The sequence below is a fragment of the Nanorana parkeri genome, unplaced genomic scaffold, assembly GCF_000935625.1.
Source record: "Nanorana parkeri isolate BGI_ZX_2015 unplaced genomic scaffold, ASM93562v1 scaffold2003, whole genome shotgun sequence".
NCBI classification, from domain to species: domain Eukaryota; kingdom Metazoa; phylum Chordata; class Amphibia; order Anura; family Dicroglossidae; genus Nanorana; species Nanorana parkeri.
The window spans coordinates 113,524-127,795 of record NW_017308271.1 but is presented as its reverse complement, the minus strand read 5'-3'; the positions used below and the strand labels follow the sequence as shown (position 1 = coordinate 127,795).

Genomic DNA, 14,272 nt, shown 5'->3' with positions numbered 1-14,272 from the left:
AAAATTTAGAGAATTACTAAAGGAAAAACTTTTTTTTTTTTTTTTTAGTATTTGGATGGACTGGTTTGAACCACTGTTAGAAATAAAAACCTATATTTGCGCCATTAAGGAGACTTGCTCTAATTGGCCTGATTACCAATATCACCGGGAATAAAAGTGAGGGTGAATGCAAAGCTTTCAGTTACCACCAGAACAGGAATAGAGGACAAATCTTCCAATGGGGACACATGTTCCCATGGCAATTGTCTAAGAGGGGATTTCTCTCACGTTGGAAAGGACTCAAAGGAAATCTTCCTCCTCACCACAAAAAAAAAAAAAGTGCAAAAAAAAGAAAAAGAAACTGACAACAGTTTTAACCCTCCCCTACTCTATCCTAATGAAAAAAATTCTGTTGGCTTTAGATATACTTCTAAGTGGAAGTAAAGTCAGTTTTTAAAAGAAAACCACTAACATTTAATGACACAAGAGCTGAGAAGAGACTGTCATAATTGCTTCTCCCTGGACGGAAATAATTTACTTTTGCGTATGCGCTGTGTTCTTGCTACACTTTTTGACGAACTAAAACGCCAATGATTCATCGATTTTCGTTCAGTCTGAGAAAAATATTACAACCTGACTGATCGAAAAATTTCGATCACAATATCAAAAATGAAAATTGGTGATGTACCATCAACTGTTTGATTTGCGTGCAAAAGACTGTTTGTGTACGATTTCTTAAACCGAAAACCTACAATTTATGGCCACCTTTACTCTTGTGCGCATGTGCAGGAGTTATGTCATCCCAGCTCGGCCAATGAAGAAGGTGAAGACACTGAATCCGAAAAGACCACAGGGAGAAGATGAATGCGCCAGTGACGGAGAGGAGTGCTGACATCGCAGCACAGGAAGGAATGTCTTGCAAGATATAATATATGCTGTGCGCACTAGTACATTACTGCAAACACCTCCTAGGGGCCCAAAATGTTTATTTTGTGATGGCGGTTTACAACCTCTTTAACTAGGCTCAATGTGCAGTTGCACTTTAAGATCCGCACCTCGCCCCGACTCCTTAACAGTTAAAATGTAATGTATTGGAGGTTACCGGATACTTAGATGTGGTAACTGCATTTGTTTTCTTCTTTTTTTGTTTCATCAGGGTTTGTTACCTTTATCTTCACCTGCTTATCCCACCAGTAACATACTTCCTGTCACAACAACACTCACGTATCATACTGTATCTACGGTGTTCCCCTAGGACAGAAGTCATGTGGGGGGGGGGGGTGCTTTCTATTGTTATCAAAGATAGCAGGGAACTACATGACTAATAAGAGTAAAGCGCAGGAAGTTATTGTCTCACTGGAGAAAGAGAAATAAGAAAAGATCCGCCCAGCTGCGTGAGTGACAGCTGGCTCTGCCAATCTAGAGGCAGAGCCAGCTGTACCCGCCCCCCATCCGTCCGTTCCGCCAGTCAGCGTTGGAGGATCGGAGCGGGAGGAATCCAGCCACTCCCCTGTCACTGCAGAGAGCTGTGACAGGATCGAGAAGTGAGCGAACGCCGGTATGTGTTCTGTGTTCGCTCACTTCCCGATCTAGTGAGCCGACCTGTGACAGTCTCATTGTCACAGGTCAGCTAGAACTATGAGATGAGTGAAAAGCACTAACCTCATAGTTCTCCTTTAAATAAACTTTAAGATTTAATAAACAGATGGTCACATAAGCCAAATGATAACTGGTTCTATTTAGGGCCTATTCACATGAGATCAGGTCCTGATCAGCAGACGTGGAGCTGCTGATGCAGTGCGTTTTTAATGCGTTTTCGGTCCGGATGCTGACAGTTAATTATTTGTCAACGTTGAGGACATCATAATAAGTGGAGCAAGAATACAATTTTTTCTTTTTTTTCCCCCCTTAGCTGCATTGCGTTGCGTTTCCGTTCCGTTTTGTAAGCGTTTGCGTATCCGGACCGTTTCCGGACCTGACAAAATGTGACATGCATTGTTTTTTCTGTCGTAAGCTGAACGGACTGCGCACGCGAGAACTGGAGCCCATAAAACACATAGGGATACATTGGGATGCATTTTGAGTGCAGCAGCGTACGGAGCCGGTCAGCACACAAAACAGACGTCGTGTGAACAGGCCCTTAAACCTGGACAGTTTTAACAGTTAGGGCTCATGCACATAAACACAGGCATATGGGAATGCAGTGTAACACATGCCTGTCTCTGCAGAGCCTGGAAGCCCCATCTGCTGCGTTTTTGTGCCTATAGGAATGTAATGACAAAATACACTGCACTGCAGGCAATCACATATGGGTGTAAATTACCAAATGTGAAATGTGCGCAGGTATGCGAATGTAAAGAGCAGTACTTGCATTCACATGCGCACGCCAATGGCCATCAATTCCATAACACAGAAGTTTCACGTTCAAGAATTTACACTTATACACATGCAGGGGTGAACTCAAGTACCAGAGTTTACACATGTTATATGCATGTACATAGTTTGTCAATTGGCACAAAAATTAGCAGCAAGTGCTCCTGGGCATGGCAACTACAGACATGTTTTACGCTGCATGCCCATTTTCCTGTATTTACGTCCATGTGCATGAGCCCTAATAGTAAGAGATGATTCAGAAGCCTCTTTCCCTGCTAACGTAGCGACCTCACGTTAAAACACGCAAACAAGATACTGCAATATGGCATGATAAACAAACGACACGTTATATTCACAGCCGTTGTCTAAAATGTAAAATATATAAACCCCCCTCCCCTCAGGATAAGCTGCTAACATTATACAGCACCATTATAGTTTGTCAGTTTATCTGGGTTAGCTCACATTTAAAACTTTCCGTTCAGACATGTTTCAATCCTCATAGGTCCATCCGGGAAGTCGCATACAGTAGCACGTCTCCAATATGTCAAACTACTATTGGTTGTGCGTAAAACGACGTCTGAAACGTCTCATTGCAAATGCCAGTATGGTCCCCATTTTACTGGAGCTCAAATGCGAAGGATTCCTGCGGATTCCGAAAGCTCCAAGCCGTCGAGATCACAACTGGTGACGTCACGTCCGGTGACTTGCCAGTAGACGATTGAGACCAGATGTCGCTAGTGTGCGTGCGCCAGCAGTCACACAACGGTGAATGAATTGTTGCTGTTCCTGTGCGGCCACCCGATGGCACAACATGTAATTTGTCAGCAGAAGATACTCTCTAATTGGCTGCCTTTGGTTTGCAATGATTGGCTAATAGCTAATATTCCGAGCGTTGGGTGGCCCGGCGTTCTATCAAAGTTTGTGACCAATTTGGAATGTGTGACTGGTGACGTGGTCTGCCTGGAACAGCTGATCGGTGTCAAATGTCACTTATATCGGACTTTGTGAGTGCTGCAGAGTAAGGTGATTCACAAACAGTAACTGCAGCAGTGTTGCAAGCACCGCAGATATATTTTTTACATATATGCGATGCTCGCTAATTTTAACACTTTCACCATCCTCTGCGGCACTCACAAAGTCCGATAAAAGTGACATTTCAGACCGATCAGCTGTTCCAGGCAGATGGGTTCTCCTGCACATGCGCAGTGAGCCGAACTGCCGACAACGTGTTGGAATGCTTGACCTAATGGGCAGTCACATTCCACCGCTGTCAAACTGGGCGGGACCACATTGGAATGTGTGACCATGTCACCGTTCACACATTCCAACGTAGTCACAAACTTTATTGAACACCTGCAGGCGGCTTGACCGGGGTTGGAGGACTCGACTGGGATTCCCTGTCACTGCAGAGAGCTGTGACAGGATCGAGAAGTGAGCGAACGCCGGTATGTGTTCTGTGTTCGCTCACTTCCCGATCTAGTGAGCCGACCTGTGACAGTCTCATTGTCACAGGTCAGCTAGAACTATGAGATGAGTGAAAAGCACTAACCTCATAGTTCTCCTTTAAATAAACTTTAAGATTTAATAAACAGATGGTCACATAAGCCAAATGATAACTGGTTCTATTTAGGGCCTATTCACATGAGATCAGGTCCTGATCAGCAGACGTGGAGCTGCTGATGCAGTGCGTTTTTAATGCGTTTTCGGTCCGGATGCTGACAGTTAATTATTTGTCAACGTTGAGGACATCATAATAAGTGGAGCAAGAATACAATTTTTTCTTTTTTTTCCCCCCTTAGCTGCATTGCGTTGCGTTTCCGTTCCGTTTTGTAAGCGTTTGCGTATCCGGACCGTTTCCGGACCTGACAAAATGTGACATGCATTGTTTTTTCTGTCGTAAGCTGAACGGACTGCGCACGCGAGAACTGGAGCCCATAAAACACATAGGGATACATTGGGATGCATTTTGAGTGCAGCAGCGTACGGAGCCGGTCAGCACACAAAACAGACGTCGTGTGAACAGGCCCTTAAACCTGGACAGTTTTAACAGTTAGGGCTCATGCACATAAACACAGGCATATGGGAATGCAGTGTAACACATGCCTGTCTCTGCAGAGCCTGGAAGCCCCATCTGCTGCGTTTTTGTGCCTATAGGAATGTAATGACAAAATACACTGCACTGCAGGCATACACATATGGGTGTAAATTACCAAATGTGAAATGTGCGCAGGTATGCGAATGTAAAGAGCAGTACTTGCATTCACATGCGCACGCCAATGGCCATCAATTCCATAACACAGAAGTTTCACGTTCAAGAATTTACACTTATACACATGCAGGGGTGAACTCAAGTACCAGAGTTTACACATGTTATATGCATGTACATAGTTTGTCAATTGGCACAAAAATTAGCAGCAAGTGCTCCTGGGCATGGCAACTACAGACATGTTTTACGCTGCATGCCCATTTTCCTGTATTTACGTCCATGTGCATGAGCCCTAATAGTAAGAGATGATTCAGAAGCCTCTTTCCCTGCTAACGTAGCGACCTCACGTTAAAACACGCAAACAAGATACTGCAATATGGCATGATAAACAAACGACACGTTATATTCACAGCCGTTGTCTAAAATGTAAAATATATAAACCCCCCTCCCCTCAGGATAAGCTGCTAACATTATACAGCACCATTATAGTTTGTCAGTTTATCTGGGTTAGCTCACATTTAAAACTTTCCGTTCAGACATGTTTCAATCCTCATAGGTCCATCCGGGAAGTCGCATACAGTAGCACGTCTCCAATATGTCAAACTACTATTGGTTGTGCGTAAAACGACGTCTGAAACGTCTCATTGCAAATGCCAGTATGGTCCCCATTTTACTGGAGCTCAAATGCGAAGGATTCCTGCGGATTCCGAAAGCTCCAAGCCGTCGAGATCACAACTGGTGACGTCACGTCCGGTGACTTGCCAGTAGACGATTGAGACCAGATGTCGCTAGTGTGCGTGCGCCAGCAGTCACACAACGGTGAATGAATTGTTGCTGTTCCTGTGCGGCCACCCGATGGCACAACATGTAATTTGTCAGCAGAAGATACTCTCTAATTGGCTGCCTTTGGTTTGCAATGATTGGCTAATAGCTAATATTCCGAGCGTTGGGTGGCCCGGCGTTCTATCAAAGTTTGTGACCAATTTGGAATGTGTGACTGGTGACGTGGTCTGCCTGGAACAGCTGATCGGTGTCAAATGTCACTTATATCGGACTTTGTGAGTGCTGCAGAGTAAGGTGATTCACAAACAGTAACTGCAGCAGTGTTGCAAGCACCGCAGATATATTTTTTACATATATGCGATGCTCGCTAATTTTAACACTTTCACCATCCTCTGCGGCACTCACAAAGTCCGATAAAAGTGACATTTCAGACCGATCAGCTGTTCCAGGCAGATGGGTTCTCCTGCACATGCGCAGTGAGCCGAACTGCCGACAACGTGTTGGAATGCTTGACCTAATGGGCAGTCACATTCCACCGCTGTCAAACTGGGCGGGACCACATTGGAATGTGTGACCATGTCACCGTTCACACATTCCAACGTAGTCACAAACTTTATTGAACACCTGCAGGCGGCTTGACCGGGGTTGGAGGACTCGACTGGGATTGTGAAGCCAGTGCAGTGAGGGGAGTTCGAGAATTAGACAAGGATTCTTACACCGCCAGGGCTGGCGCCATCTGGTCTCCTATTGGTAAGTCACCAGACCTGAAGTCACCAGTTGGTTGAGTTTTAAGGGATCGCCTAAAGGAAGTCAGTGTGGGAGATAGACGGACCAGTTGGGGTAGAGAGTTCCAGAGAATGGGAGAGACTCTAGTGAAGTCTTGGAGGCGAGCATGGGAGGAGTTGACGAGGAAGCTGGAAAGCAGGAGGTCTTTTGAAGAGCGGAGGGGACGGTTAGGGTGATATTTTGAGACAAGGATTGAGATATAGCCGGGGGCAGAGTTGTGGATGGCTTTGTAAGTAGTTGTTAATATTTTGAATTTTATCCTCTGGGCGAGTGGAAGCCAGTGGAGGGATTTGCAGAGGGGGGTTGCAGACACTGAGCGTTTGGTTAGGTGGATGAGTCTAGCAGCTGCATTCATGATAGACTGAAGGGGGAATAGCCTGTTTAGAGGTAGGCCAATGTAGAGGGAGTTGCAATAGTCAAGACGAGATATAATAAGTGAATGGATGAGTAATTTTAATATATATATAGGAGCATGGAGGGTGTTGTCAAATATGTTAGGTATGCCATAGTTATGATTAATAGTGTTTTTGTGTAGACAATAACTAAAGGTACACTGTGTAGAATTTAATGATCTTTAGTGAGGCTACATTGTCAGTGATGTCCTTAATCTTCAGTGTTCAGTTTTGTATTCTCAGAGATGGCCCTGGTCTCAAGCAAGTGGCTATATCATACAGGCATAGACTCCTTTAGCTGCACATATATGATAACAACATCCAACCTTCTTCATGTGTTGCAGCCCAGAAGTGCCCAGGATCCTATATAGCCCTAGCAACTCCTCTGTTCTTTCTAGGAAAAGCACACTTTCTCTGCACCTAGTGCCTTCAAACGGTGCCAAGTGGTGTTTTTCAGAGCCCATCTGGCTCACTAACTTTGAGGTCTATGACTGTGTGCCTTGTGCCTCCTGCCCAAGCCAGTTCTTTCCCTGAGAATTTGCTCATTTACCTTTGCCTCACCTAGCTTTTCGTGTCACAGATCATTCCCCTTTTCCTTTACCTTTGATCCCTGTCACAGGAAATCTGGACTTTCCACCAGGTTAGGGGAATAGCAACATTTGTTGCCTGTTGACGACGCGGACGTTTCGACTCTTGGGATTTTCCCTCTGATCATGCCTGGTTATCACAGTAAACCATTCAGACTCTGGTGTCCCCACCGCTGGACCCCTGGAGTTCATATCAGCTCACATTTTATTCTCCCTGTTTCGGGGGTGCATGATCTGTCTACACCGCTTACAGCTTTTGAAACTGTGCTGTAAAGGGAAACCTGTCAGACACTCATTGTCTTTGATCTAAAAACTCCTCTGTACGCCTCCAGAAAAGTTTTGGCCACCTTTCCCAAATAAGTGTGAATCAAACCTGGGATAACCTTTTCAGACCAACAAGAGAATGCACTGTGCTTTGCCCATAGCTCCTTTATCGATAGCAAATTCCAAGAACAAGGCTATAAGATCTTATCCAGGTGATACAGAGTCCGCTAAGTTTTACACAAGATAGATAAAAGTATCCCCCCTCATCTGTTGGAGATGTGACCTTTGAAAAACAGGGGGGGTGGCTGTGGTGCCCCCTCCCAGAACAAAGGGAGAACGTTAGTGAGCAATTGCTGTGCGTTCCAGCAGCTGCTGCTCTGGTGTGAATAAGCCCTTGCTTAGAGGGTATATATAAATATTTTTAACAACTTCTTTAATAAACAAAAACATTTTTTTTAATACAATTCATTTCTCTTAGCCTGTAACATGTACTAGCATGATTTGTTATTATTTTCTACAGCTCAAGTATATGTTATTTATTAGGCCTCATTCACACTGCCGCACATATGCGCGCGTACGTGCGTATTGTACCATATGCAAATAAATGGCTCCATACACACAGCCGCGTATAGAGCCGTATATTTGCGTAGCGTATATATGCGCAAAAACAGAATGGAACAGAGATGCGTCCGGGCAGCGTATTTCTGTGTATTTACGCGCATATACGCGTGTTTACGCGCATATACGTGTGTTTACGCGCGTACATGCGTACAGCACAATAAAAATTCCATTACGAGTGATGCATTCTGGGATTGCATATAGTGCACGTATATACGCGCATAGACCGTATATACGCAATATACCATTTTGCATGCGTTGTGTGTGAATGAGGCCTTAAGGTGGCCATACACTTTACACCAATTGCAAGACCTTAGTCTTGCGATGGTTGTAAAGTAATTAAAAAACCGTACGATCTGCCCATTTTGGACAGGCAGATCGTACTTGCGATCATCGCAAGCCCGACCCCTGAGGGGCGGGCTTCCGATGACCGCAATCCTGAACGGGCAGTGTGCGCGTGCGCACACCGGCCTGTTTGGCATTTGTCTCCCGAGCATCATTCAAACCAGCCGAAAATTGTACGATTTTCGGCTGGTTGTCTAGCATGCTCCTTAGACAAAAGACGTGCGACCGTACAGTAGAAACGGTCGCACGTCTTCATTCACTGCACGATTCTCGTACGATCGCGGGATTTCCCGCGATTCTCGTACGAGAATCGTGCAGTGTATGGGCACCTTTACAATAATTGGGCATGTAGACTGCCCTGTCTTACCTCTCTACAGCGGCGTGTAGCTTTGGGAGAGGCAGGGAGATGACATCACTTCATATCCCAGTTCTCTTCTTATTGGCCGCCCTACAAGAGCCTGTGCTGGCGTGCACCCAAAGTTGGAGTGGCGCAGCCGCACTGGCGTTACGCTGCTAAAGGAACCAAGGCATTTGGTTTGCCTCGGCATGCGCCCTGAGAAGAAAGGGCGCAGCCCGAACACAGAAGCTGCCAAGCTTCCGGAACAGCCTGTGTGTCCTCCCTGACACCCAGGCGGGGCCGGTGGAATTACGATCTCTCCCTGGACCCCGCGGGCGGGCGGCCGATTGATTGCTATATGTTGTTTAGGGCGGCTGGGCCTAGTTTAACTGCTTGAAGACCAGGTGTTTAGACCCCCTTCCCATTCAGGCCATTTTTTAGTATTCAGCGCTGCGGTACTTTGATTGACATTTATTCCGTCATGCAACGCTGTACTGAAATTAATTTTATACAATTTTTTGGGGACACATAGGGCTTTCTTTGGGTGGTGTTTAATCACCACTGTGGGTTTTATTTTTTTACTATATTTCGGGATTATTATTTTATATGTGCAGGGATAGGTTTTTTTTATGTGAGGGGGGGTAGTATTAGGCTCCGTTCATACCTGTATCTTTAGGTGCAATTAGGGCTTCCTGCGTCAGAAGCTTGCGTTTTCCTGCAGCAGGAATCCCTAATCTGGCGTTTACAAGTGGCCTCTGTCACCCATTCAAGTTAATGATCAGGTGACAGCAGTTGCATGTAAACTCCTGCACACCGCATGTATTGATATGTGATATTATTACACGGGTTAGAAAACACTCTGCCTGAATACACAATCATTGCATCCAGGGAGAGTGACTGATTCTTAACCAAATGTAATTATATCACGTATCATTACATGCGGCGTGCAGGCGTTTACATGCAGCTGCTGTCTTATATATATATATACTGAGTGGCCAGATTATTATGATTTATGACCACCTGACGTTTGTAGGCAAATTAGCTACAATTTTGCGCTGAAGTTGCTAGAGGGCCAGACCATTATAAATAGGGAAGCAGGTTGCTTACCACGACAGTAGAAGTGATTTTTTTTCTAAAGATATGGGTAAACAACGCGATTTAACAGCCTTGGATGAACGTGGGATGATTGTTGGCGCTCAGAGCCATGGAGCGAGTATCAGCAAAACAGCAGAATTTGTTAAATGTTCAAGAGCAGCATATGACACATATATGAAGGCATACTTCACATGGTATGATGCCAAGAATTCCCACGATAGTAAATACTGCATTGGGTCACATTCTACCTTTCCTCCAATCTGGTCTGAACCAGCAGTTAGCCTTACAATTCTCTTCCAGAGGCCACTTGCCTCTCACTCATAGGTGAAGGCCTTTGTGCAGGGAGTGGCACATATTGTACCCCCTGTTCTTGCTCCAATGACTCTGTAAGTCCTCAATCTGGTTCTTCCAGCTTTTCAGAAGCTGCCCTTTAAACTGATCAGAGATATTTCTCTGCCTTCGCTTACTTGCAATGTGGTCTTTCGCTGAGCTATCGCTTCCTCCACAACACACAATATTGCAGATCTATTGCTGCCGCGTATAGCAACCAAGAGGTGCACGGGGTGCCTTTCAAATGAATAGCAACATACCTATCACACGGTACCGCACGCTAGGTGCACTTAGCACAAACCTCGGGTGTGAATAGGTCTTTAATTGATTGTTTTGGACATCGGCACAGGTGGCAGGTTTTGGACATTTCACACATGGAACGATGCCCACTTATGTGGTAAGCAGGAATTCGGCAGTGTCAGTCCTTTAACATTAAAGTAAGTCTGTCACAAAGATCAGTATGACAGATGTCCCTGAAAATAAGAAAGTAAATATCCATCTCTTCCGCTACCTGCTCTGCGAATCAACAATTTGATGCAGAGAAATCATCCCACTTCATGGAAAGTCGATCTGTGCCTGCTACACTCATTGATTCCTCCTACGGACCTCTATGTTAAAACTGTATCCCGTGGTGATGTAGAGGCTAGCAATAGGAACCACTGAGCACAGTCGGGGACACAAAAGAACAGCATTCACCGACGTACTCATTTCCGCAGAGACTTCGGGCAGTGAATTCTCTTCACTGTAGGAGGTGTTCAGAGGCACGGGTTGTGGGATAGGTAAGTATTTCATTTTTGTTTTAGGGATAGCTGTTATTCTGGGATTGATTTCTGCAACAGATTTGCTTTAGCGCTTTCGCTGCTGCTGGCGTAACTATTATGTGAGAAAGCTGGTCGGATGACTAGTGAAACGTCTTTAAGAAAAATACAGCAAGTCCAGTTGCCTTGACTTATTTTTTACAGATATACCATGACCTGGATACATGAGAAACTTCACAGACATATTATGTGAGCAACAGCACCAGCAAGTAAAATTACTTACAGGGTTAATCACAAAGCTGCCGAAGGCAGCCAAGTGAATAACCAAGCCAAAGTGAACAGAGCCGAATGACATTTGGCTATTCACTTCTGGCTTATACGGCTGATTTCAGCTGTACATCGGCTCTGTACGGCTGCCTTAGGTCAGCCGAACATGCTCTGCATGGTCGAGTGAGCTGAAGTGCAGAGGGACTTCGACTCAGCCGATCCAACATCTGGATGAGCTGAGTGGAAGCTACGGCAGCTCACTCTCTGCCATTTGCCCCTATTTTCATAGCGGCTGAATGGCAGTGAGTGAATAGCTGAATGCCCCTCCATGGTACCGAGCAGAATAGAAAATAAATGAAAAGAGTGTAAAAAGAAAACAAAAAATATTGAAAAATGATTTTTAAAATGATAAAAAATAGGTAAAGTAAAAAATAAATAAAGATATTTTAAAGAAGAAAAAAAACAGAGTCTTCTAGCAGGTCCCAGCCAATGAATAACAACTGTGCAGGGCTGGCTCCACCCAGTTGTTATTGTTTAAAGGAGAACTATGGTGTTAAGGGTTTTCCCCATAGTTCTCCTTAGGGTAAAGAGAGGACACAAACTAGCATCCTCCTGTCACCCTAAGCTCAGTATACCGTGGGCTACAGCTTGCGGTATACTGAGACGCCGCAGCTGAAGTGGATCCCGACAGTTATGTCTGGATCCGCCCAGCTGCGTGAGTGACAGCTGGCTCTGCCTATCTAGAGGCAGAGCCAGCTGTACAAGCTCGGGGAGGGGGTAATCCAGCCGCAGAGAGCTGTGACAGGATCAAGAGGTGAGCGAACGCCGGTATGTGTTCGCTCACTTCCCGATCTACTGAGCCGACCTGTGACAGTCTCATTGTCACAGGTCGGCTAGAACTATGAGGTGAGTGAAAAGCACTCACCTCATAGTTCTCCTTTAATGACAGATCAGCATCTGTCATTACAACTGAGATCACGGCTAGCTCTGCCCAACTGTCATTTGCGGGGCGAACAGCCGGCCTTCGGCAGGCAGTTCGCCCCGCTTCGGCCGTCACTTCAACTCAGTCTAGCCAAAGCATATACCTTCGGTTTGGCTGAGCCACTCTTATTATCACTGATTGTGCATAGCCCGTACAGCAGCACTTTGGTTCGAATGAACCCAAGGGCTCCGGCGGCCAAAGAGAGCCGAAGGATCAGCCGACGCTACGGCTGTATCCTTTAGGCTCAATAGTGAATAAGTCCCTTAGTGTAATAGGTTGAATGTTATGTAAAAGGGTTAACTCATAAAGAACAGCTCTATCTAGTGGTCATTATGTGGTATTTTCCAGATTTACTCTGTTCTTTATTAGGGATGAGCTCAGGTTCAGACAGAACAGGGTCTGAACCTGAGCTCCTCTGAACATGGAAGGAAGCATCTTCCGCTGCTGCCCAATTATACTGCATGTAAGCAATGGGTCAGGATGCTGTGGCATCAATGACTTTATATAGCCACGTGGCTATATTTGATACACAAGATTGACTAATATGACCATGTGGCCATATAAGATCGATGATGTCAGCACAAGCATCCCACCCCTTTGTTTATCTGCATTTGCAGGGTGGCCCCGGTGCGCAGCTGATTAAGGGAGTGGCTCCATGTCCCTTCCAGGTTCGAAGAAGCTCACGTTTGGACCGGGTTCCCCAAAACCTGAGCTCATTCATATTCTTTATGAATAAACCTATTGAAGAACATGCAACTAGAAGAGAAATAACACTACGAACATTAGTTTTTGACCCATTCTCACAACAGCTGGTTAACCTGTACAGAACAAATGTACATGCCGTTTTGCTAGATTAAAAAGCTATGCAAAATATTTATGAATAAACCCCTGAGAATTTCTCTTTGGTATATTAGCTAAAAGGATGTTTTTTAATTGATACAAACTGATATATTTCTCATGGCAGTATTGTGTAAAAAATTTATCAAATCTACAGAACACTCTAACAAATGTTTTGCATCTGTGTTTTTACATGCTGTATGAATTGTTGGCTATCAAGTTTTCTCCCTGACATTTGACATTTGTTTCTTAATTTACAGATATACAGTGGGTTATGCAACAACATTGATGCAGTATATGAATTCTTCTTGATTCCTTCTCTCAAAAAAAGTGTAGGGTTTGTGGAGTTCAGATGACCAATACATTATGTAGAACACTATTTTGTAAAACAAAATTGTTAAAATAAGCCTGGCCTTATGAGAGGAGCAGGGTACGCACAGAATCTTTGCAGCAAAAGGGTTAAGACCAGCCCCAGTCACACTCCCAGCCTACACAATAAGGAGAGTTCCTCCTCCTGACAGCTAGAAAGAGTTATTAGCTTTACAACCAGACAGACCTAAGGCAAGAAAAGAGTTCAGATGTGCTTGTCAGTGATCCTATTCTCCTTGTAACCACTTAGGGCAGAAGAAGGATTTTTTGACTACACAATACAAAAAATTTAGACAGATTTCAAAAGCAGAAACACAATGAAGTTGTTTATTTCAAGTTTAATGTTGCTTGTTTCATTAAACAGTGTTGAGAGCTGGGGTCTATCATCTGAGAAGAAAACAAAGTATGCCTCGTGGGATGAAATGAATGTAATTGCTCATGGGTTACTCCAGCTTGGACATGGCTTGAAAGAGCATGTGGATAAAACTAAAATACATATGAGGGAGATTACAGGCAAATTAAACCAGCACAACGTTTCTATAGCAGCACTCCTCAATAATGCCAAGGAAATAAAAGACAGCACGGATGTGCTGAAAGACAGGATGCAAAAGCTGGAGCAAAGAGATAAACAATTGCAGGATTTAACCCTGCTCCTCCGAGAAAAGCTACAAGAGGTCAGTAAGGGCAGAGAGGTTCTGGACAGGAGGCTGCAGAACATAGAAGTGAAGATCCAGCTCTTGGAACTCAACAACAACAACTTCAGTACCAAGGAAGATGTTCAGAGCATTCAGGTAAGCTTTAAATGATTCCTTTCATACCTGTCTTAATAAGTACAGAAATCTAAAGATTGCCATACACCAGTAGAATATAGTTTGAAAATTTGTTTTTGGAACGTTCAAATCGACGATTGTCAAATAACATTATAACAGTGTATGTGGTTTTTGCTCAGGGAAACTTCATTCTG

At 44.5% G+C, this 14,272-nt stretch overlaps 2 protein-coding genes across 2 annotated transcripts in view; one reads left to right on the top strand and one right to left on the bottom strand.

The window, feature by feature from the left end:
• CCDC94 (coiled-coil domain containing 94) overlaps positions 1 to 2,859 on the bottom strand; it is a 101,066-nt gene extending 98,207 nt beyond the window's left edge. Inside the window, exon 1 of the mRNA XM_018572335.1 lies at positions 2,815 to 2,859. Within this exon, the coding sequence (XP_018427837.1) occupies positions 2,815 to 2,838 (24 nt within the window). The 5' untranslated portion in view covers positions 2,839 to 2,859. The remainder of the gene's footprint in view (positions 1 to 2,814) is intronic.
• A 10,741-nt stretch (positions 2,860 to 13,600) lies between these two features.
• ANGPTL4 (angiopoietin like 4) overlaps positions 13,601 to 14,272 on the top strand; it is a 92,307-nt gene continuing 91,635 nt past the window's right edge. Inside the window, exon 1 of the mRNA XM_018572336.1 lies at positions 13,601 to 14,099. Within this exon, the coding sequence (XP_018427838.1) occupies positions 13,626 to 14,099 (474 nt within the window). The 5' untranslated portion in view covers positions 13,601 to 13,625. The remainder of the gene's footprint in view (positions 14,100 to 14,272) is intronic.